Here is a 22,241-nt window from a genome sequence, read left to right on the forward strand (position 1 = left end):
AAGTAGCAAGACGTGCACTAACTCAGCCGCAGCAGTTAGATGACTGATTGCATTTGAGACGCTTGCATGAGCCCATTAATATCAAGATCAAAACATTTCTACTAGGGGCCTGATTTTGGAAATGTTTGGCACCCCTGAAAAATCCAGCCCTGATTAAATCAAATTGGGAGCCAAGTTACACAAACTTTTTTTTAAGCAACATGGAAACAATTTCTTTGTGCAGAAGAGTAGATCAGTTCAGGATTTTGCAGCAGATTTGGGGCTAAATCTGCCTCAGGAATAAAAAAGCAACCAAGGTGTAAACTGCACTTACCTTTCAGCAGTGCCTCTGAGAGAGGGTTTCAGACGTTGCAAAGTGCAGGGCACCTTCTCTGAAGTGAGTTGGTTCCTTTATTTCTTGCGGTAAGTTGGCATAGTAAGTGCAGAGGAGGGGTGCTGCTTCTGTTGTTATGTTTCATCAACCTGGCTCGGGCATGATCTGACATTTTCTTTCTCTTGCTCAACTCACTTTTCCGCTGTTGGGTTAAATATAACAGTTAGAGTTCCCTGCATTTCCTGTTCACGAAACATTGCTTTGTGACCTTAACATAAGACGACAATATTTAAAGGGACACCGCTGATATAAAACATAGAGATAGGTTCCAGATTTTCCAAAAAGTTCTCAGCTCCTATGGGGAACAATTCAGAATCCCCCACTTATGACAAAGGCAGCTGCTGCTGAACTTCTAAAAAATCTGTCCCGTAGATTGTAAGTGCTTTGGGGCAGTGATGTGTCTTTTTCATATGCCTGTAAAGCTCCAAGCACACTTTTGGGTGCTATGTCAATCATTCTAATTTAAATGGCCTTTGCCTGTATTTTCAAACCCCCACAAAGTCCAGATGTTTTGGGCTCTGGGGTTTTGGTTCAGTGCTGTTCTACACTCTCTGGCTGGGAATTTCAAGGGCACACAAGGGAGGTCAGAAACAACCCTGACATTATAATTAAAGAGGCTGATAAAGGAGGTGCTGTTGTCATCATGAACGGGTCTGACTACCAAAAGGAGGTTGCCAGACAACTCTCCAACACCGAATTCTACAGGCCACTTTCCTCAGATCCCACTGAGGAATATACTAAGGAACTGCACCATCTTCTCAGGACACTCCTCACACTAACACAGGAACAAATCAACATACCCTTAGAGCCCCAACCGGGGTTATTCTATCTACTACCCAAGATCCACAAACCTGGAAACACTGGACACTCCATCATCTCTGGAATTGGCACTCTCACTGAAGAACTGTCCAGATATGTGGACTCTCTACTCAGACCCTACGCCACCAACACTCCGTGACACTACTGATTTCCTGAGAAAACTACAATGCATTGGTGATCTTCCAGAAAACACCATCTTAGCCACCATGGATGTGGAGGCTCTCTACACAAACATCCCATACACAGATGGAATACAAGCCATCAGGAACAGTATCGCTGATGATGCCACAGCACAACTGGTTTCTGAGCTCTGTAACTTTATCCTCACACACAATTATTTCAAATTTGATGACAATATATACCTCCAGACCAGTGGCACCACTATGGGCACCCGCATGGCCCCACAATGTGCCAACATTTTTATGGCTGACCTGGAATAATGCTTCCTCAGCTCTCGTCCACTCACACCCCTTCTCTACCTACACTACATTGATGACATCTTCATCATCTGGACCCATGGGAAGGAGACTCGGGAAGAATTCCACCACGATTTCAACACCATTAACCTCAGCCTGGACCAATCTACATGAGAGGTCCACTTCCTAGACACCATGATACGAATAAGCAACGATCACATTAACACCACCCTATACCGAAAACCCACCAACCACTATACCTACCTTCATGCCTCCATCTTTCATCCTGGACACACCACACAATCCATCGCCTACAGCCAAGCGCTGAGGTATAACCGCATTTGCTCCAACCTCTCAGACAGAGACCAACACCTACAAGATCTTCACTGAGCATTCTCAAAACTACAATACCCACACGAGGAAATAAGGAAATAAATCAACAGAGCCAGACGTGTACCCAGAAGCCTCCTGCTGCAAGACAAGCCCAAGAAAGAAACCAATAGAATTCCACTGTCTATTACCTACAGGCCTCAGCTAAAACCTCTCCAACGCATCATCAGTTATCTATAACCCATCCTGGACAATGACTCCTCGCTTTCACAGGCCTTGGGAGGCAAGCCAGTCCTCGCTCACAGACAACCCATCAACCTTAAGCATATTCTCACCAACAACCACACACCGCACCATAGTAACTCTAACTCAGGAACCAATCCGTGCAACAAACCTTGATGCCAACACTGCCTACATATTTACACCAGCGACACCATCACAGGAACTAACCAGATCAGCCACAACATCACCGGTTCATTCACATCCACCAATGTAATATACGCCATCATGTGCCAGCAATGCCCCTCTGCTATGTACATTGGCCAAGCTGGATAATCCCTACATAAAAGTATAAATGGACACAAGTCAGATATTAGGAATGGCAATATACAAAACCTATAGGAGAACACTTCAATCTCCCTGGACACGCAGTAGCAGATTTAAATGTAGCCATCCTGCAGCAAAAAAAACTTCAGGACCAGACTCCAAAGAGAAACTGCTGAACTTCAGTTAATTTGCAAATTTGACACCATCAGCTCAGGATTAAACAAAGACTGTGAATGGCTTGCCAACTACAAAACCAGTTTCTGCAACCTTGGTTTTCACACCTCAACTGCTAGAAGAGGGCCTCATCCTCCCTGATTGAACTGACCTCATTATCTCCAGACTGATTCTGGCCTGCATATTTATACCTGCCTCTGGAAATTTCCACCACATGCATCTGACGAAGTGGGTGTTCACCCACAAAAGCTCATGCTCCAATACGTCTGTTAGTCTATGGTGCCACAGGACTCTTTGTTGCTTTTTACAGATCCAGACTAACACAGCTACCCCTCTGATACTTGACAAGGGAGGTAGGCACTCTTTGAATCTGGAGCGACTAACTGCCTTAGGTTCTTTTGAAATTCCTCACCTGCCATTATTAACCTGAACTTAAAAAAAAATAATTTAGTTTTCACCTTTTGGGCTGTTCTTTGGGACAGTAGAATTAATCTCTTTTGCTTCAGTTTCCCCGACATAGTGCAGAGAAGTTTCAAGACTTAGATCAGTGGTTCTCAACACAGGGTACACATACCCCGGAGGGTGCGCAGAGGTTTTCCAGGGGGTACATCAACTCATCTAGATATTTGCCTAGTTTTACAACAGGCTACAAGTGCTAGTGAAGTCAGTACGAACTCAGATTTCATACAATGACTTGTTTAAACTGCTCAGTATACTATAGGCTGAAATGTAAATACATTATTTATATTCTAGTTGATTTATTTTATAATTTATGGTAAAAATGAGAAAGTCAGCAATGTTTTAGTACTAGTGACTGTGACACTTTTGTATTTTTATGGCTGATTTTATAAGCAAGTACACCTCTACCCTGCTATAACGCGACCCAATATAACACTGGTTCGCGTATAGCGCGGTAGCAGCGGGGCTCCGGCTGCTGCGGGGAGCCCCGGGCCCTTTAAATCACCGCTGGAGCCCTGCCGCCCCTGGGGCTGTGGCAGCGGGGCTCCACCAGCGATTTAAAGGGCCCGGGGCTCCCCGCAACGGCTGGAGCCCAGAGCTCTTTAAATCATCGCCGGAGCCCTGCTGCCCCTACCCTGATATAACAGGGTTTCAGCTATAATGCAGTAGAGATTTTTGGCTCCCCACGACCATGTTATAGCAGGGTAGAGGTGTAGTTAAGTGAGGTGAAACTTGGGGTACACAAGACAAATCAGCCTCCTGAAAGGGGTACAGTAGTCTGGAAAGGCTGCGAGCCACTGACTTAGATAAAGTACGTTGGAGAGAAAAGATAAGTGCTAAATATTATTTTATTCAGAGCCCAGAACTGAAGTGAAATGTCCAGTGCATGTTATGACTCTTAGATCAGAGATATTCATACTGAGCACTGATTCTTGCTCTCCAAAGCTGAGCTAACTGGAACATGAGCTTTGCACTGTCCTGCCTATGGGTGCTTTATGGGGGGCTAAGCATAAATGTCTCTAGGACCTTTGCACATAACTGGAAACATCCAACAGATCCTATCTTCCTCCCTGCTTAGGAGATCAAAGCCAAGCTTGTGCACTTACCCATGAAGTGGTTTAATGTTAGAGACAGGGCAGGTACGGTGTTCTCCACTTCCCAGGGCCTACCTCCAGCTGTAGAATCTACTTGGCAAGCAGCTATGTTTGCTTGTGCATTGCTCTTAATGATAAGTTGCAGATAGTTCAAAATCTGGACAGCTGTTGCAGCTATGGGGCTCTTTGGGCCATTTGGAAAGAGGTCACGGAGGTGTGGGGGGGTGGAATGTTAGTGTGATGGCTGCACACAATGGGAGGATTGTGACATGTAGTCCTGTTCCTTGCTGTCTGATTTGCAGTGTTGTAAGTGCTAGACAGTGCAGCTGCTTCCTTCAGCAGGATTTACAGAAGGCTGCAGGATTTGTGAGAGAATCCTATCGATTAAGTTGGGCAGACAGCGTGGCACTTGTGGTTATCAGGAAATGGGACACCTGTATGAGAGGAGGTGAATTGTGACAACAGTCACATAATGCTTGCTGTGGCACTTCTGCAACAGATGAGTGGTTTCCAAGCATACATTGTAGCTATGTGCCTCAAGAGCATGATGAAGATTCTGCTTAAATCAGTCTTCTGCTCCACCTCGCTGAAAGCGGTCTAACCTCTATGCGGATCCTGTGTGATGGGGAAGAGCAGCTGAGGAAATGGGCCTGGCTCATTTTGAGACGGGTTTAGATCTCAGGGGATGTTTATGTGCTCAGTATCTTTTCCTGCTGACAACCTGCAGGGAAACAGTGACAGTCACTGGAAGGGCTGGACAGATTGACGCAGGAGGAAAGATTAAAAGGGCTAAATTTGTAGAGTTTGGCTGAGGAACAGCTAAGGGATAGTATGACAATGCTCTGCAACTATTTGAAGGGTGTTGACACATTAGGAGAGGGAAGAATGATTTAGCCTGGTGTACAGGGGTGTGAATTAAGAAAGGCAAAGCTCCTAGCTAATGAGGTGTCTTAATCATAGAATATCAGAGTTGGAAGGGACCTCAGGACGTCAGCTAATCCAACCCCCTGCTTGAAGCAGGACTAATCCCCAGAAAGATTTTTGTCCCTCATCCCTAAATGGCCCCCTCAAGCATTGAACTCATAATCCTGGGTTTAGCAGGCCAATGCTCAATCCACTAAACTAGCCCTCCCCCAAGGAAGCAATCAAGCTCCATTGTTCTGTAGCAGCAGGGACTGGAGCTGAGCAGGTGACAGAAATGATCTATGGGCCCAGATCCTCTGCTGGTGTAAGTCCACACAGCTCCAGTGCCATGAATGAGTCAGGCTGATTTATAGCAGCCAAGTTCATGGCGTATGCTCTTCACTGGTGCGCTGATGGAAAGGAGTGGTGTTGTAGAGTAGGATACCAGGGCTTGGTAGATTAGTTGTAAAGGAAGGAGTGCTAAGGAGCACTGAATAAGGTCTGTAAATTGTGATTGAGGGAGTCCAGTCTGAGAGCCTTCAGCATCCTCAACCTGACTGCAGCATTTACTAGGTAGCTAAGACCGTGCTGCAAAGTGTCTCTCATACTTATGTGGTCCTACACTACCTCAGCCCATGTCTACACCACAAAATTAAGTTGAACCAACTTATGTCGGTAAACAGCCACCATAATAATGACATAATTTGTGTGTGTGTTGGCTGTGCACATCCTCCCCCAGAGTGCTTGTATTTATTGTACTGTCTTAAGTGGGGGATTGTGGAATGGCTCCTGAAATCCAGTAAAAGTCAACATAGGCAACACAGTAACATTACATCAACAGAACTGCACTGGCCTTGACTGTACACCTCTCATGGAGCTGGAGTTATCAGTGTAGGGGAGCAGTTACATCAGCAGAAGTGACATCCTGTATCTTGGGGGACCACCCTGTAACCCCCATATTCCTAATTTATATAGGATTGTGATCTTGCATATAAAGCATGCCTTGTAAGGTATCAGGGGAAAGGTTATAATCTGTTGAAAGTCATTTCTCTATCCATATATGTATATCATTAATGCATATGAAGTTATGAGAATTTTGTTTGGTTGTCACTAAAACATATTGTAAGTTGGAGATTCAGCCAGATATTAGTTCCCCAGAGGCAACAGCCAGGAAAGTAACCAATGCCCAGGCAGACTGTCAAACAACCCATCAACAGCTGTTGTCCAGCAAGGGAGCTACAATTCAGTGACACACCTGCACGAGGCCACAGCAGGGGAATTGCTCAACCTTGTCTAGAGACTCAGCAATGCCCACCCAGACATGCCTGGACTTGTGTTCTACAAGCACATGGACTGAGCATATGAGAGAGACATAGTGGCCACATACTGGGCCTTTCTCCTTCACCCACCCTACGCTGCAAGCAACAAGGACACTCTAAAGAGTCCAACTCAGGGGACTGGCCCAGATTTCAAGGGTGAAATCTGTGTACTATAAACTGCAATATCCAGTGGGGTGAGAAAAAAACTGCTTAATCTAATAGGATTGAGAGTTTAGACAGCGTGCTTACATTTTATTTTGTTAATTAACTGACTTTTTGCCTCTCTCTTTTAGTCAATAAATTTGTTTTACTGGTTATCTTTGAGTTTGCCTGACATGAATGGTAAATATGCTCAGGTTTTACAAAAGCTGCTGTATGTCCACTTTCCACTGATGAAGTGGTGAACCAATTAATAAATTTGCACTGGTCATCTTGAGCAGTACAAGATGGTATATTCCTGAGATACTGTGTAAGGGGGATTTGGCTGGTGCCTTTCCCTATGCGATTCATGAGCAACTCTGGGAGCATTCATGCAATCCAGCTGAGTGTTGGGTCTCCACATGTGGTTGTGCTGAGAGATCACAGTGCCCATATCTCCATTGTTTAGACGGGGGCCGGGGACCCACAGAGACCAAGTGGCCTGCCCAAGTCACACATACATAGCAAAGCCAGGAACTGAACCCAGATCTTGTGTCCAGGCTCACACCTGAACCATCCTTCATGCAGACAGTGACACAGTGCATTAATAGCATACTTGGTCCTGAAGTTACACTCCCCCTCTTCAGAGCAGGCAAAGAGAAGACAGGTGACAAGCCAGCCTCATTTATACACAATGTGTTTATTTATAATAAAGTTACATTTTTAAACTAGATTTTTTTCCCAATAAATGCAGCAGCATCTTATTTATAGATACAAGTATTAGTGCTGAAAGTTTGCCGGCGTTACCCTGAACGCAAAGTGCAGCAAGGATGGGGGTGTGAAGGGATCTGTTCTGTCCAGGTTTAGAAGTCCAACTCCATGAGCAGAGGGGCTGAACCCATCACAGAAAAAGTGCCTGAGAATTTCTGATGTTTCTTGAGACCATCTTGAACAGTGAGACTGCATCCTTTGTGGACAGACAATGTAGCCATGAAAACCAGCAGCAGGAGCCAGGAGGACTTGGCCTCTAACACATGAGGACCACATGTAGCAAGTTTAACTGCAGAAGCCATGACACGAACCACCACATAATGAGGGAGACAAGCAGCTAACCCTCCTGCTGGAGGGGGAAAGTGGGAATGGAATTAGCCCCGCTGTACAGAGTGGTGCTACAACTCTACTGTAGAAAATCACAGAGTCTACCAATTGCTGTGTAGATGGATCCCACACAGAGCATGCCCTGGAATAGCCTAGTGGCAGGAGCTAGTGGTGTATTATGACAAGAGCAGGGGGAACTAAAGGTGAGTCTTATAAGACAAATTCTGCCCTTAGGCTAGTGCTGAAGGTAGCCAATACAGCAATTGGGCCTGGGCATAACCAGGTGGCATCAGTAGTCTGTTTCCACTCAAGGGTGCATCAAGCAGCTTTACAAGTAGTGAATTGGACTGGCTCGTATTAGCAGAGGAGATGTCTATCCTGTCAGAATCCCCCATCCCCAACTCCTACTACCAGCCTCCTTATACTGCAGAAGAACCACCCAAGAGATGGAGCTACAAATTATTCCTTTCCTCAAGTCAACAAGCAGAGGGCAAAGTTTAAATGCCAAGCAGAACTTGATCTGAGCTAGCCAGGGAGAAAGCTGGCTGTGTCATCTGGTTACCCAGCTAAGCATCCACTCCCTGCTCATTCAGGTAGGCCCTGCAGTCAGGAATGCTTGTTTTATGGGCAATATGCATCTCCTTTCCCACCTCTACCCTAAGCATTCCTTTTCAGGAAGCAGAGCCCCAGCCTGAGACAGATACTCTTCTATCAATGCAGGCCTGCTGCACTCACAGCTTACTGCTGCCCAGGCAGCTGGAGAGTGTTGATGCTGCCCAGGAGCAAGGCTATAGAAGACCATGTACATAAGCATCCCATGGCCATGAGGATCAGTTGCCATGGGCCGGAGCCTCAGCTGGGGAGCTATGCTCTTTTACACTTGACTTCAGCGGAAGTACAACACTTTACAGCAGCTTAGGGTCTAGGCCCATCTCTCCTCCACCCACCCCTTTTACCCTGTGGTCCTAAGGGCAAGGGTGTAGAGCTGGTCAGGGGGTTGAGACTTAACCCTCTCATTCCTACCCCTTCTTGTTGAGTGTCTCACTGGCCTATGGTGAAGGCTCAATTTTCAGCATTTATCATTCCCTCTTCAAGGCCTACAAAAGGAGGTAATCAAATATTCCACATCTATTTTAAATAAAGCCTTTACAAAACACATGGCACACAAGTGGGTCCTTAGACACCTAGCTCTATTCATAAATATGACACTAAACTCTACATCACTTCATAACAGACAGATCCAGTAGGCAGATTATACAGTACACTGCAGATGGAGGCTTGTAACTAAGTCTTCCTGCCTCTAAGTCCTGACACAGACTTTATCCAGCCCCTAAGACAACCCTTCCACAGACTTCAATAGAAACGGTCTTCCTAGAGGGCTGCAGAGGGCCAGTAGGGTTAGTAGTTGAAGACACAGCCTGATGACCGTGCCCCAGCCAAGAAGCACACAGAAGCAGAACAACTTGTGCTGTAGCATCACGGATTTGGCTTGCAAGGGACAATCCTCCGCTTCGAACTGTAGAAATCTGGAGGGAGAAAGAAAAGGAGACTACTGAGCTTGTTCTCAAGTGAGAATGTGAATGACCCCTTCCAATAAACTGGCTGGAGGAGCTTTATGAGCAATAAACATCTGTTTTGGCAAGAGTAATCCGGAGTCATGCTTCAGATTGTCTGGCTGATAGTGAGAAAAGGCTCATCTGTGCAGGGTTTTATCATCAAGTTCCCTTTGGCTATCTGGTTGAATGGCAGTGGGATGCTGGCTTCATTTTTGTTATCTGCTCCAGTCTTGTGATTTATTGACCTGAGATCTGGGAAATCGGATTTGGATTCCCACTCTGCCAGCCACCCTGTGTGATGTCATTTGAGATTCCTTTCCCCAGCTGTACAGCAAGCAGAGAATACTGGCCTCCCACCCCTGTAAGCTCTCCAGGGTAGAGATTGCCTCTTATGACACAAGCTGCTTTCTTTACACCTACTGCGGTGAGATCCTGAGCTCAGCTGGAGCCTCAGGGCAATGCTGCAGTGTGAACAGGTGAACTGACAATAAGCACCAATGCCTGCAGTGACAGGTGCCCTATGCCACCCCAGAGATATGACTGGACTGGTCAAGCTGCCACTGACATTGTCTCTTGCTCTGATAGCCATTGGGGTACTTGTGAACTAGGGGCAGGATGAGCATTTGTACTTACCTTTTATGCTGGTCTGCTTTCGTTTCAGGTGCCGTGGGGAGCTGGCCTTGCAGGACTCCGAGCCCGCCTGTATTGTTTCACTTGAGAGGGCCACGTTAAGATCCTTTGTAGAAATATTAAGTACTGGAGAGCTCTGGTTCTTCTCCCCACCATTACCTTTGGAGTGGCTCGGGTCCGGGGAAGGCAGGCAAGCAGGAGACATGTCAGGATAGAGGACTCTCTCCCACTTGAACTTGCCCTCCAGCGGTGTTTCCGTCTCAAAGTCAAAATTCCACCTGCACTGAGCTTCTTCCAGATGTTTCCTCATCAAATCCTGCAAGTCATTCTGGAGCTGCTCATGATCCACTGGGCCAAAGAGGTTTCGGCAGAGCTTCCTGTTGCAGGGGGTCTGCCGCATGTTACTCTGTGAAAGAGGCATGTTTCCAGCTGGAAGGAAAATGAGCAACATATGGTTACTGAGCTGCAGTGCAAGTGATCAATAGTTAGGCTACTGAGTGAATTAGTAAATGACCAGAGGTCCATGGGGTTCAGGCATCTCCTGGGACGTGCATACCAGTGTAATACATGAAAGGAGCATGCACTTGTCTCCCTCTTGTGTCTGGTTTACATGAGGGTTGAACCTGCTATGGCTTCCCAGCTATAGGACTTAATCCTTGAGCTCAAGGGGTAAGGGCTGTTCCATCTAGTACTCAAAGTCCTAGATTCAAACCCTGCCGTCAGCCCTGTGGTCCAATAAGAGACATTACCTCACTCACCTTCTATCTCTAATACCCTGGGACTAACACTGCTACAACAGTACTGGATCTCAACTTGGAGGATATTTAAAATCAGAATAGGATCTGAATTCAAGTTTGCACGCGACAGATCATGTGAGAGCAGCTGGCAAAGCCAACAGGAAATATTAGGTGAATTTCTTAAATCCCCCAAGTACCAGAACATAGTGGCACGGTGCAAGGAACTATGCTTTGAACAAGCTGCATAGAACAAATTCCAAGCTTGTCCATTTTGATAATCCCTTATTGGTAAAACAGTTGGATAGCCATTGATAAGACCCTGCTTTATAAATGGAGGCAAAGAGGAGCCACACTTGGTCTGTAAACAGGAGATGCACCTAAGTGGTGAAGAAAGTTGCCAACTGCCAACAAAAACCCCAAAAGGGTTCTAACCTCCCGCCCTCCCCCTGATGTGGGCATGCAAGGTTATAAGGAATCTCTTCACAGCTTGTAATTATGTAAGGAGGCTTGTTTAGAAGGGCAGGTGATATTTTAAAAGCATTTCATCTAAATTTGAGACCATGAATTTACTCCCATAGAGCCTGATGGTCAGATATGCAGAGCACCTGCAGCTTCTTCTGACTGCAGTGGCAACAGAGGAGGTTCAGCACAAAACATCCAGCCCACAATGGACAGAGGGCAGTCACAACAGGCCCATGAGCAGAAAGCTAGAGCCAAATCAGTTATTAGCAGTTGAAATGGGCAAAAATTTTAGCCAAAGCTTTGTGCCAGAAAATAAAAAATAATAATGCAGATTTGCATCAACCAAAACAATTCAGGAATTTGACAGTTTTGCTAAATAGTTTGAAAAAGAGGATTATGAAAATCTAAACGTTGAGTTTGAGGTTTACTTTGCATTTTTGTTGGTTTATAACAGTAATCACGTTGTGGGTTGAACAAAGTGTTTCATTCAACCCAAAATGAATTTGAGTCCAGTAATGCAAGAGAAAAAAAAAGTTATTTTCACCACTTTAATTAGCAGTGAACTGTTTGCTCAACTCTGCCCACACACAATCCTTTGGCAGCAACAATTTAGCCTTTATGCTGTTAGTCTGGGAGACATTTAGGCACCACGACAGCTAAAGGCCACATTTGGCTTGTATGTCTTGAACCTTACCCTTTAATAGCCTCAGTGCCTATATTCTATTGATCCAGCTTGTCCTGTTCTTGCCTTTTCACCCAGAGAGGAAGAGGCTGAGAGATTAAAAATAGAACTCAACCTTCATATCGCCTGACAGTTCACACCCTTGTAAACAGTTCAATGGAATGACATCATCATGAGTCAGTCAAGTTCCAGCACGTCCAAACAAGCCCTGGCAGGTAACAAGTTTCAACTTGCTGCTGCATATAAAAGCAAACACCCACACCCATGAAAATGCTCCCTATCTCTCAGGAGTAGGCATTCTAAACACCTACCACTGACTTAAACCCGTGTCCTGGTCTACAGTAGAAAGTGAGGATGGTTTAACTGCATCAGTCATGGATGTGAAAAATCCACACCCCTGAGCAGCATAATTAAACAGACCTAAGTCCTCATACAGACAGTGTTAGGTCAACACGAGACTTCTTTTGTCAGCCTACCTACGGCCTCTCAGGAAGAGCCTCTCCCATCAGCATAGGTAGTGTCTATACTGAAGTGCTACAGCAGACAAGCCTGCAACTACTCAGCACCTCACAGGATCAGCGTGCCACAAAACTGCACAACCTCGCATTAAGACTAATGCTTCATCCTCCGCTCCTGATTGTGTGTGTTGGAAACCACTGAGTGCCGACGACACATGGCTGGTCTTTACTTTTAATTTCCTGAATAGTCTGTTTGATGACCTGAAGAACCATTGAAGTCATTTTCATTTCCTTTCATACAATAAAGCTTTCTTGTAAGTCACATTAAATTCTGCCACAGAACCCTGCAGACTTGAACAAGCAGCTGATACAGGGCAATGTTTGTGGTCACCAGTGGGTGCCAGGGCAGTGCTGATCCAACTATACGACTCTTGGCAAGTGCTTCAGGTAAGCAAAAGGCAACTTGTCACTGCTCTGCTCATCCTGAACCCTCTAAGAAACAGGGGACATTGTTTCCCTAAGCCAGTTTCTTACAGGTGACAGGATCTCAATAGGAAACTAAGTTGAGTGCAGTGATCAAGTGAATTGCACTCAGAGTACAGGGAGCCTGCTGCCTGACCTGAGCAAGTCACCTGCTCTGCCTTATGTGTCCCAAAGTGACATGAGAGACTGGCCTAGCACAAGGAGCACAGAGGGAGGTTTAATTACAGTAAGGTTTGGGGGATCCTTTGACGAGCACGCTATGTTCAAGCTAAACATCCACATCTTCAGCCATGTCAGGATTTTTGCTTCAAGACAGACAGCAGAGAGGGGATCCTGGAAGCAAGTGAACTTGACAGCAGGATTTTTGGGCTCAATGCAGCCCCTTTCTTCCCATACTCCCAAGCTGGGAAAGGAAATTCTAAGGGGCAGAAAGAACAGCAGCAAGGGGACAAGCTTTAAAGTCCATCTGTCTGCAGCCCATTTATTGCCAATCTCTGGAACAAGCTGGGGCTTGGTCTCATTAATATTGCAGTTTCTAGGCAAAGCATGTCTGGAGAGGGAGGAAGTGGAACTATTCTGGGTTATCTGCAGGCTTCACTTTCCTTTCTTGTGAGCTCTATGGCTCCTGTCAACCATTTTAACCTAGATTACAATAAATGAAAGTAGCTTTACCTGAATAGCCAAGTTAAGCAATAACTGGGATGCCAGAGGCAGATTTTTACACCAGACACGCAAGTGTTCAGTTAATTAACAGTGTACCACTTTGTCCGCCAGGGGGTGTTCGTCACCCAGGGATAAACGTCTTCCCACCCCTCACTACAGTAGCCTCCTGGAGTTTCCATTTCTTGTAGAGTGAGGGATTATTTGCAATCAGAGTGAAACCTAAGGAGCAGCCGGAGCCAGCCCGCCAGAATGACACATCCTGGGACAGGCAGAGTGACATGTCTAGGGGCGGCTGGGATTACATCATCTTGGACCAGCCGAGCGGCCGATGAGTACAGCAGGTGATGAATAATATTGTGAAATATCCCGTTAGAGACAGGCTCTCAATCCACAAACAGCATTTGCACCTTTCATCCTGTTACACGGCCTGGACCCTGCTGCAAGGTGTTTTTTTTAAGTTGCGGTCAGACCCCCGGGGATCTTTGCTAGTGATGGAACAAGCTGCACAGAGAAGCAAGCACTTCATCTATGCAAGTGCTGTCCAACTGTTCAAAACGAACTCAAGCTGATGCAAACTGGATGGCTGAGCAGAGGACAACTTGGCCATCCCTACAGCTAGCTGGGCCGCTTCCGCTGCTGTCCCGTCGGGCTGTGCAGTTTGCAGCAGCCAGTGGCCAGCAGAGACTCAGGCAGCTCTTATCAGCCTGATCCTTCTGTTCCTAGGAAGTGCCCGGGGACACGGAGTTCCAGCGGAGCGCGACAGTCCCCGATCAGGGCGGTGCTGACGCAGCCACCCAGCCGGGCTGGGAGTGGCTTTGCCCAGCGCGCTCCCTGCCCGGTGGGTTGGTACATGGCTCTTCCTGGACGTGTTTAGACCAAAGCTTCAGGGAAGTCCCAGCCCGACGTGCGCTTGGAAATGACTCGCGAGCCCCTGCAATAGGGCAGGTCTCTTACATCACAGCGAACGTGTGACTATTACTAACCGCCGGCCGCCCAGACATGCCCAGGCAGCGCCCCGCTCCATTGGCCAGCCCGGGCTGCCGACTCCGCAGCGCCCCCCGCTGTCGGGCCCGGCGAACGCTCACTCCCCGGGCCGCGCCGGGCGTTCCTACCCGCTGGCGTCATGTATTTGAGTGTCACACGCCACGGCACCGCGTCCAATCGCCCGCCCGCCCGCTCCTGACACCCCCGGCAGCCAGCCCTGCCGCCGGGCCCGCGGCTTCCACAGCCCCCTCTGGCTGCGATGCGCTCCGCGCCCCGCAAGCGAAACGGCTCCCCACCGGGCAGCCCCGGCGGGCTCCAGGATGGGCTGGGGGAGATCTGGGAGCTGGAGAGATCGGTTGTCTCTGCTGCCGTCATCAGTGGCTATATGGCCCGAGGGTCTAATCCAACATGCGCCACACTCGCCCCTTCCCCGAGGCTTCGCCTCGCTGCTCTACGGAAGGAGACGTGTAACCCCAAATGACAGCTCGCGTGTGCGCGCTCCCAGATCGGCCTGGCCGGAGGTCCCCAGCAAGGGGTGCCCCCAGTTCTAGCCCTATAGGGGTATTGGGAATCCCAGCCCTTCCAGTACAGAGACTGCCCCGGTTCCCAGCCCAACGGCGCGTTAAGGGCACCGCTCCGGGGATCTTCGCATCCTCAGTATAGCAGAGGGACCAGCCCACCGATCGGTGGGGCGCGAGAGGGGGCGGCTCCCCAGCAAGCGAAACTGATAGAGCCAGAGCAGCTTGGGATGGAGGAGGAAGAAATCCCCACCGGTAGCCGGGAGGGAGAGACCGGCAGCCCGGGAGCCTCTGCCCACGGGGGAAGCGGGATCTCTGCTCAGCCTCGCTTCTCGGGAAGCCCCCCGGTGACTCCGGTCGGTGCGGGGCGGCAGCAGCAGCAGGCGGCTCCCGGTCGGGCTCTCTCTGGCTGGGCTTAGCCTAGGGCACCCCAGAGTGGGGCCCCTCCAACTCCCCTTTAGCTAAGGGGCTGAGCCCGAGCAGGTGTCGAGAAGCGGGGTGGGACCCCCCAGTACCTGGGGGCCACGGAGCAGTTAAGTCGCCTCCTCTCTCATCGGCCCGGAACGGGGCTCCCCATCGAGGGGGGGCGGCACTGATCGTGCGCGAATCCACCCTCCAGAGGGGGCGAGGAGACTCGGGGACAGATACCTGGCGAGGGAGGGGAAGTGATGCACTGACCCGCCCCAAAAGGGCACGGGGACAAAGACACCCTCAATGCCCCAGGCAGTCCCTCTCACCTCGCGTCCAGTCACCGCCTTTTCTTCTCCTGCTGCTGCTGCTGCTGCTGCTGCGTCTCTCCAAACCTCCAGCAGCGGCTCTGAGCGCTGCGCTCCTCTGCCCGCCTGATATAGCCTGGCGGAGCTCCGCCCCCGGCCCTCCCCACCTGCCCCGCACAGCTGAGCTCACCCCCTGCGCTGCCCCGGGCTGGGCTCTGCTGCCCAGCTCCTTAGCCCTGGGCTGGAGGGAGCCTGGCTGCCACTCGCGCTGGCGATGCGGCGACCTGCTCCGCTGGGGGCGGAATTAACCCCCGCGGTCCGCCCCGCCCCGCCCAGAGCTCTGCGCCCATGGGCGCGGGAGAAGCACCTGGACCGCTAGGGTCAGGTGCCATCGGGCGGCGGAGCAGTCGCTACCCTAGAAGGGAGGGTCCCGATCCCATTGCCAGTTCCCTAGGCCAGCCAGTGTATCCCTACCACAGGCTGTTCCAATCCACAGGATTACAGGTGAGCTGCCCGACAAGCCCTGGCTCCGCTGATGTCACCTCTTTGGCAAATCCGGCCATTGGGTTTGTTAACCCTGTCTCCGATGGCTGGTTACCTATCATTTGTGATTTCAGATCTACCGTCTTTATAGTTCACTGGTAAGAACTTCAGGCCAGACTTTGCTCTTAACAACAGTAGTGCTGCCCACTGACCTCCCTGGGGCTTCGCTGGTTTGGCGGGGGGGTGGGGCGGGCAGGTTTGAAAATTGATTCCTGTAATAGGATTTCCATACAAGAGCAGACCATTGGTCCATTTAGTTCAGTCCCCTACTTTTAGCAGTGGCTACCATATCTGCTGCTTCAGAGCAAAGCCAGAAAGCAGCTACCCAGATTCTCAAGGGTATGTTGGCACCTAACTCCCATTACAATAAATGGAAATTAGGCTCTTAAATACCTTTGGAACATCTGGGGCCATGCTCCTAACCAGTTGCCTAACGTTGCATCCTGGGGAGGAAGGAAGACAGCAGGAGAAAGACTCCTTCCTGATCTCTGCAGTGATCAGTTTATATCCTGAAGCATGTTTTGGCTTCCCCTAATCTCAGGGGTTGTCCACACTGGGTCATTAGCCACGGTGTAGCTGCATCACTGCAAACCCCTTGTGTAAATGCAGAGTAAACTCACTGGTGCAACTTAGTTTTCACAGCCGTGCACTGTCTGCATTGATGGCTTGCAGCGGTGCAGCTGCAGCTGAGGCCAGCAGCATTCAACATCTATTTTGTGGTCTCTTTTGAATCAGAAGTGTAGGTACATGCTAAAGCATCCATCTAATCTTCTGTTTTCAGGGTGCTCGGCCCCCATTGTGCCAGCTGAAATCAGGGGGAGCTGTCGGTGTTCCACACTTCTGAAAATCAGGCCTGCGGTGTGCAGCTGGTTGATGGATTTAACCCCTGCCACAATGCAAAGTTCCTAGATCTGCAGATTTCAGGCTGGCCTGGTTTAATAGAGAATATGTTTGGGCATGTTCTGCTGGAGACTGTCTCATGACACAGGGCAGGTCTCTCTCCTACAAGTCCCCTTACACAGGATGCAAACGCATCCAGGGAGCATGAAATAAGCTGAAAGATGTTATCTATGGCACAGAGATAGGCCCTGAAAAGCTGTGATCGTGTGGTGAACTTTCCAAAGTTCAGGGGCTATTTAAACGAAGGGTTTTAGATTGATTCTAGCTTCAATGTTGCAGTGACTAAAGCTTATTCGTGGCAATTTAGTGAACAAACCCAGCTGTCTGGCATGCTCTTATTAGGGTGACCAAATGTCCCGATTTTATAGGGACAATCCCAATTTTTTTTCTTATATAGGCTCTTATTACACCCACACCCACACACACTCCCTGTCCCGATTTTTCACATTTGCTGTCTCATCATTAGCTCTTACTAACCTGCCTGACTCTGATTTTTCAGTTCATGTATTTTAATTAATTTTGAAAGCAACAGCTATAAATGTACCTTGCGTTTTGCCAGCCACATAATTCAGAGAGGCTTTTCAGCCAGAATGGCCTTTACTTTAGATGGAGAACAGCAGCCACCAAGAGAAAGAACAACACTAAAGTCTCCACCATAACTTAGAGAACACAGTGTGTCTCCTCTGACTATATTGAGCTGTGAAAACAAAATGTCTGCCAACCCTGTATGCAAGGAGTGGATTTAGAGACTGCAAGGTCTGTTACTCAGAGAGCAAAAGCATAACCATTTCATAGCTAAGAGTGACACAGTTTATCATCTGTATGCCATTTGCAATTATTAACACTTAGCACAGTGGCTCGCTCCTTTAAGAAGATGCACCTGTGATTGTTTTCCTGCTGCTCAACTGGGCCTTATAAAGGAGGAGACTGCAACAGAGAGTTAGAAGGTTATAAAAGGGATTGAGACACCAGGAGAAACAAGATTCTAGCCAGGTAGGGTAGGAAGTGGCCTGCTAAAAGCAGAAAACTGAGTTAGTCTGTGGACTTTATTTTGGACATTGAGTTCTGTTTATATTAATAACACCAACTCTAGGGAGGGGTGTTTGCACAGTGTGAAGGCTGAGGAGATCTAAAAGAAGGGACACAGGTAAGGCACTACAGAGTTACTGCTGTCCATAAAGGGGTGCTTGGAAGGTGGCTGATGCTGCTATATCACTGTAGATAAAGAACAGCTACCAAAAAGTATTTAACTAAATAGCTCTCTTTTTTTAAAGGTACAAAAATAAAGAGAATGGAATAATCATCCCTGGTGAAATTTAAAGTGGGTATATCAGTGTAGCAGATAAAAGACAAGACTTCTGTACAAAATGCACAGTTAATCTGTGGAACTCATTGCAACAAAAATTGCATTGAGGCCCAGAATGCAGGATTCAAACAAGCATGAGACTTCCTGCTTAAGGGCATACATAAACCCGTCAGTTACTAACGTAGCTAGGAAGAGGCTTTCCCTGTGGGTAAGCTATTCCATAATTGTCAGCTGTGGAGATTATACCTGGTTCTGAAGAATGAGATGCTGGCTGCTGTCAGAGACAGGATACTGGACGGACCATGGGTCTGATGCAGTCTGGCACTTCTTATGGTTCTGTATTAAACCAAATGGCAGCTATTTCATTAGAAGGTATTGGAGCAATGATTCCTTTCATCTGTGCAAGACTCTCTATGACACAGCTACATTGTGGTTAATGACCTCACAAATCATATTCTGGGAACCACTCGTTCTGATCCTGCAGCTGCGGAATTTACCCCTGGCCTGGGGCCCCAAGGAAAACGGTTCCCTTGTTATGCCCAGCTCTCGCTCTGCCAAACCGAGCAGGGAGATTGTGCTGGTGGGGAGAGGCAGGGGCATGCATTCTGTGGGATGCTAATTCTCTCCTTGGTACCCCTGGATGCTACATACTACCACTGGATACTTCCGGGGGCAGAAGATTCAGCAGCAGTGGCATATGCATGGGGAACATTGAGAATCAGAAACCCTTAGGGAATTGACTATTACAGTAGCAGCTGTGGTTTTTATTTTCCTATTGATATAATGAAAATCTAGCCAGGCCTCATTGTCAGAGGTGTGGAGCACCCTCAGCTCCTGCTGACCCCAGTGGACAGTGGAGCTGCCCTGCATCTCCGCAGATCAGCTCATAAGGAGAGAAGACCTGCTGTCTGGCTAACCACAGAACAGGCTGCAAGGATCCCCAACCATAGGTCCCAAAGCCGCCTTGCCATCATAGAAGAATAACCCAGGAAGGACTTTTCTTTAAAAGACCCAGTAACCCGGCAGAACTGTTAGCACACAGGAGAGGCAAAGAGAAGAATGTGCTGATTTTGACAATGCTTTTCAGATCTTTGTTGCTTACAGAGGGCTTGGGGTCAGATTTTTTAATAGAACTGGGGCCCAGATCCTCAAAGGTATTTTAGGCTCCCCTTGAAATCAGTGGGAATTTGTTGCCTAAATACCTTTTGAGACCCTGGGCCTCAGCCCCCACAACTGAGGGCAGATTTTCCAAAGTGCCCGGGAACAAAGTGCTCCCCAAACTTGAGTTCAATGCTGCGTTTAACCATGGGCTGAAGTGTCCTCTTCTTTCTGGCTCATTAAATTACTGTGTACTGCTAAACAACTGCTGTGCTCCCCACCAGAGGCGGCCAAGAGGTGAAGGGGTTTATAGCTGTAGTTATTAGTTGCTGCTTGTAAAAATGTTTTGGTGTCTTCTAGGATCTTACTGTCACCTCTCTCCCAGCTTTCTCTGTGGATGCTGTCTCTAGAGAGAGATGAATTTTAAGAGCAGAAAAATTTCTGATCATCTAGTCTGATCTGCATGACACAGGCCAGAAATTCCCCCCAGTGATTCCTGCACTAATCTTTTAAGAGCTTCATAGTTCAAGGCCAGAAGGGACCATTAGATTATCTCATCTGACTTCCTGTGTATCACAGACCCCATTAAATTTCACCTACATTCCCTTCTGTTGATCCCACTACCATATCTTGATCTAAGCATATCTTCCTGTTTTGATTCAAAGACTCCAAGAGATGGAGAATCCACCACATCCCTTGTAATTAAGGGGTCCTAGCCATACCCTCACATCTATGGGATTTGAATGACTCTCAGAAGCGACAGACACAACTCTGAGCTGCTTATCCCATGAGCTCTCCCTGAGGTTCTACATATCTTTATAGCCCCCTTTCCCACTATCACTAGTGGTTACTTTGCTGAGTTACATAGAGACTGTCTACTCAGAGGGGCAGGGATGTAGCTGTCTGCGTGTAGCCACCTCTTACGATTTTTTATCATGAGCCTCTTACTAACTGGTGCCCCGGGAGTCCAATGGTTGTATGAGAATTTCTTTTTTTCATTTTAAAAAAGAAAGTTTCCAGCCTTCCTGTCTTGGGAGAAACATTTGAAAATATGACCCCTGAAAGCTCAGAAGGCCCCAAACCTGTAAATTTTTTGTTTAAGATCTCATGATTTTTAAACTTAACTCATGATTCTGGGGGGACTGAGCTATGATTTTTGGATGCTTGGTGTTGGCACCAATGTTATATAAAGAACAATCATTACTTCTTTGACAGATGTTTTTCTTTACGCTCTGTGTTCGTTACTCTAACAAGTATTTAGTCTAAAGCTGATCAGGTTATGGAAGGCAGTGTCTCTTTATCATTGAAGGCAGTGTCTCTTGCACCACAGTGTCCATGAGTCACCTGCTGCTCATCAGTGAGACAGTGTTGGACTCACAGCAGAGTCTAGCTGTAAAACATGCCTGAACTTATTTCCTCCAAGTCCAGTTTCATTCCCTTCCAGAAACATGTGTGACAGGCTCCCAAACATCTCACTGGGCAGCGTGGACAGGAGTCCCAGGAATGCTGGACTTCCATTCAAAATTGACTTAGATCCAGATTTGAAACATAAGGCAGAGGGGCTTTAAAAGAGGGAGAGAGGCTTAGGGCTGTAAAATTCACGTGAAGGTTCCAGACACCCTGAGATTCACTTGGTTTGGGGCTGGGCTTTTGGTTCAGCCCCTTTCTGATAAAGAGAAGCCAGGTCTATGCTAGAATTGCTTTGCAGATCTCACTATACCATTATAATATACTGTCAAAATGAGCCCACTGTGGATGCAACTATACCAGCAAAACTAGTGCTTTTGCCAGCCTAGCTTATTCCAGCCCCCCTAAGAGAAACCTGATAGGTATAACTGCATCTGCATTGGGGGCTTTGGCTGGCACAGCTCTGCCAGTCACTAATCACACCGCTGACTGACCTAGCTATGCTGGCAGAAGTCTGTATTTTAGACCTGGCCATGCAGGCTCGAGTCTCTACTGCTTTGCACCTTGTGGAGTTATTTGCCTCTGTGCAAAGTAGGGGTAACACTCCCCTGGGCCAGAATTGAAGGCCATATCCTCAGCTGGTGTAAATCAGTGTAACTCCATTTAAGCCAATGGACCGACACCAGCATAAGCGGAGAGATAATCTGGTCCCTAGTGTTTTAGGGGTGATGATATTGGCTGGAAGGCAGAGAGAAGAATCACACCCTTTGTCTTAGGTCCCATCTGAACTGTAGCAATGACTATTTTTAAGCTTGCATGTACCTACGTGTCTGTACATTTAAGGACTTTAAGGCTGATTTTTGCCTGAATATGTCATTAATATGTAACAACTGTATAACTTGGAGTGTCCCCAGGCTAAATCCTGCCTGCACGGAATATGAACACTAACTGATCCTCAAGTCCTCTTCTGCTTTTCTCAATGGGAGTTTCTCTTGAGTGAGGATTGCAGGATCGGGCCCTCATCTCCAAAGCAGAGTGCAGAAAAGGCCCTTTTTTTTTTTTGCATTCGATTACTTAAGGACTTGATCCTGTAAAAAGCTCTGTTTCCATGCTCAGCAGCTTATAGGATTCATAACTCTCTCTAGTAACAGCAGGAGGCTGGCTGTTTTTTTTCCCTGAAACAAACTGTACTTGGCAGAATATAGTTATGGTCCAGTTTGCCCATTCCCCTGCATCTTTTCATCCCTCGTGCCTGTACAAAATAGGTGTAAAATACGACCAGATCAGATGGGCAGTGTGAAACATCTATTGTGCACAGGTATAAATGGCCGCACAAGGGGCCAAACCATGAATATTCAGACTCTTAAAATCTATTCAGCAAGATTGAAAATCTCCAACATTTTCCATTCTTGTGGCTAATGAGCTTTTG

At 47.7% G+C, this 22,241-nt stretch overlaps 2 protein-coding genes across 3 annotated transcripts in view; both read right to left on the bottom strand.

Annotated features, from left to right (window-relative positions):
• The window catches only part of RAB44 (RAB44, member RAS oncogene family), a 34,733-nt gene extending 31,554 nt beyond the window's left edge, over positions 1-3,179 (bottom strand). The window contains exons 1-2 of the mRNA XM_050956113.1: positions 3,117-3,179; positions 314-515 (exon numbers count right to left, since the gene is read on the bottom strand). The gene's annotated coding sequence lies outside the window, so the exon portion shown is untranslated. The remainder of the gene's footprint in view (positions 1-313; positions 516-3,116) is intronic.
• A 4,072-nt stretch (positions 3,180-7,251) lies between these two features.
• CDKN1A (cyclin dependent kinase inhibitor 1A) lies at positions 7,252-15,703 on the bottom strand. Of its 2 annotated transcripts, XM_050956483.1 has the most exons (3): positions 15,580-15,703; positions 9,859-10,284; positions 7,252-9,195 (listed from the first exon to the last, which is right to left on the bottom strand). In XM_050956483.1, the coding sequence occupies exons 2-3, from the start codon at positions 10,274-10,276 to the stop codon at positions 9,146-9,148; spliced, it is 468 nt and encodes a 155-aa protein (XP_050812440.1). In that variant the 5' UTR covers positions 10,277-10,284; positions 15,580-15,703; the 3' UTR covers positions 7,252-9,145. The 2 variants fall into 2 exon arrangements, with proteins under 2 accessions (XP_050812440.1, XP_050812439.1); XM_050956482.1 differs by lacking the exon at positions 15,580-15,703 and having other exon boundaries at positions 9,859-10,321.
• Between the last annotated feature and the right edge of the window lie 6,538 nt (positions 15,704-22,241).

This window comes from Gopherus flavomarginatus, chromosome 5, assembly GCF_025201925.1.
Source record: "Gopherus flavomarginatus isolate rGopFla2 chromosome 5, rGopFla2.mat.asm, whole genome shotgun sequence".
Classification (NCBI taxonomy): domain Eukaryota; kingdom Metazoa; phylum Chordata; order Testudines; family Testudinidae; genus Gopherus; species Gopherus flavomarginatus.

Coding starts and splice junctions, on each gene's coding strand:
- CDKN1A (XM_050956482.1), bottom strand. CDS start 10,306: ATGTTGCTCATTTTCCTTCCAGCTGGAAACATGCCTCTTTCACAGAGT. Junction 9,196..9,858: donor AAAGCAGACCAGCATAAAAG/GTAAGTACAAAT, acceptor TTCTCCCTCCAG/ATTTCTACAGTTCGAAGCGG.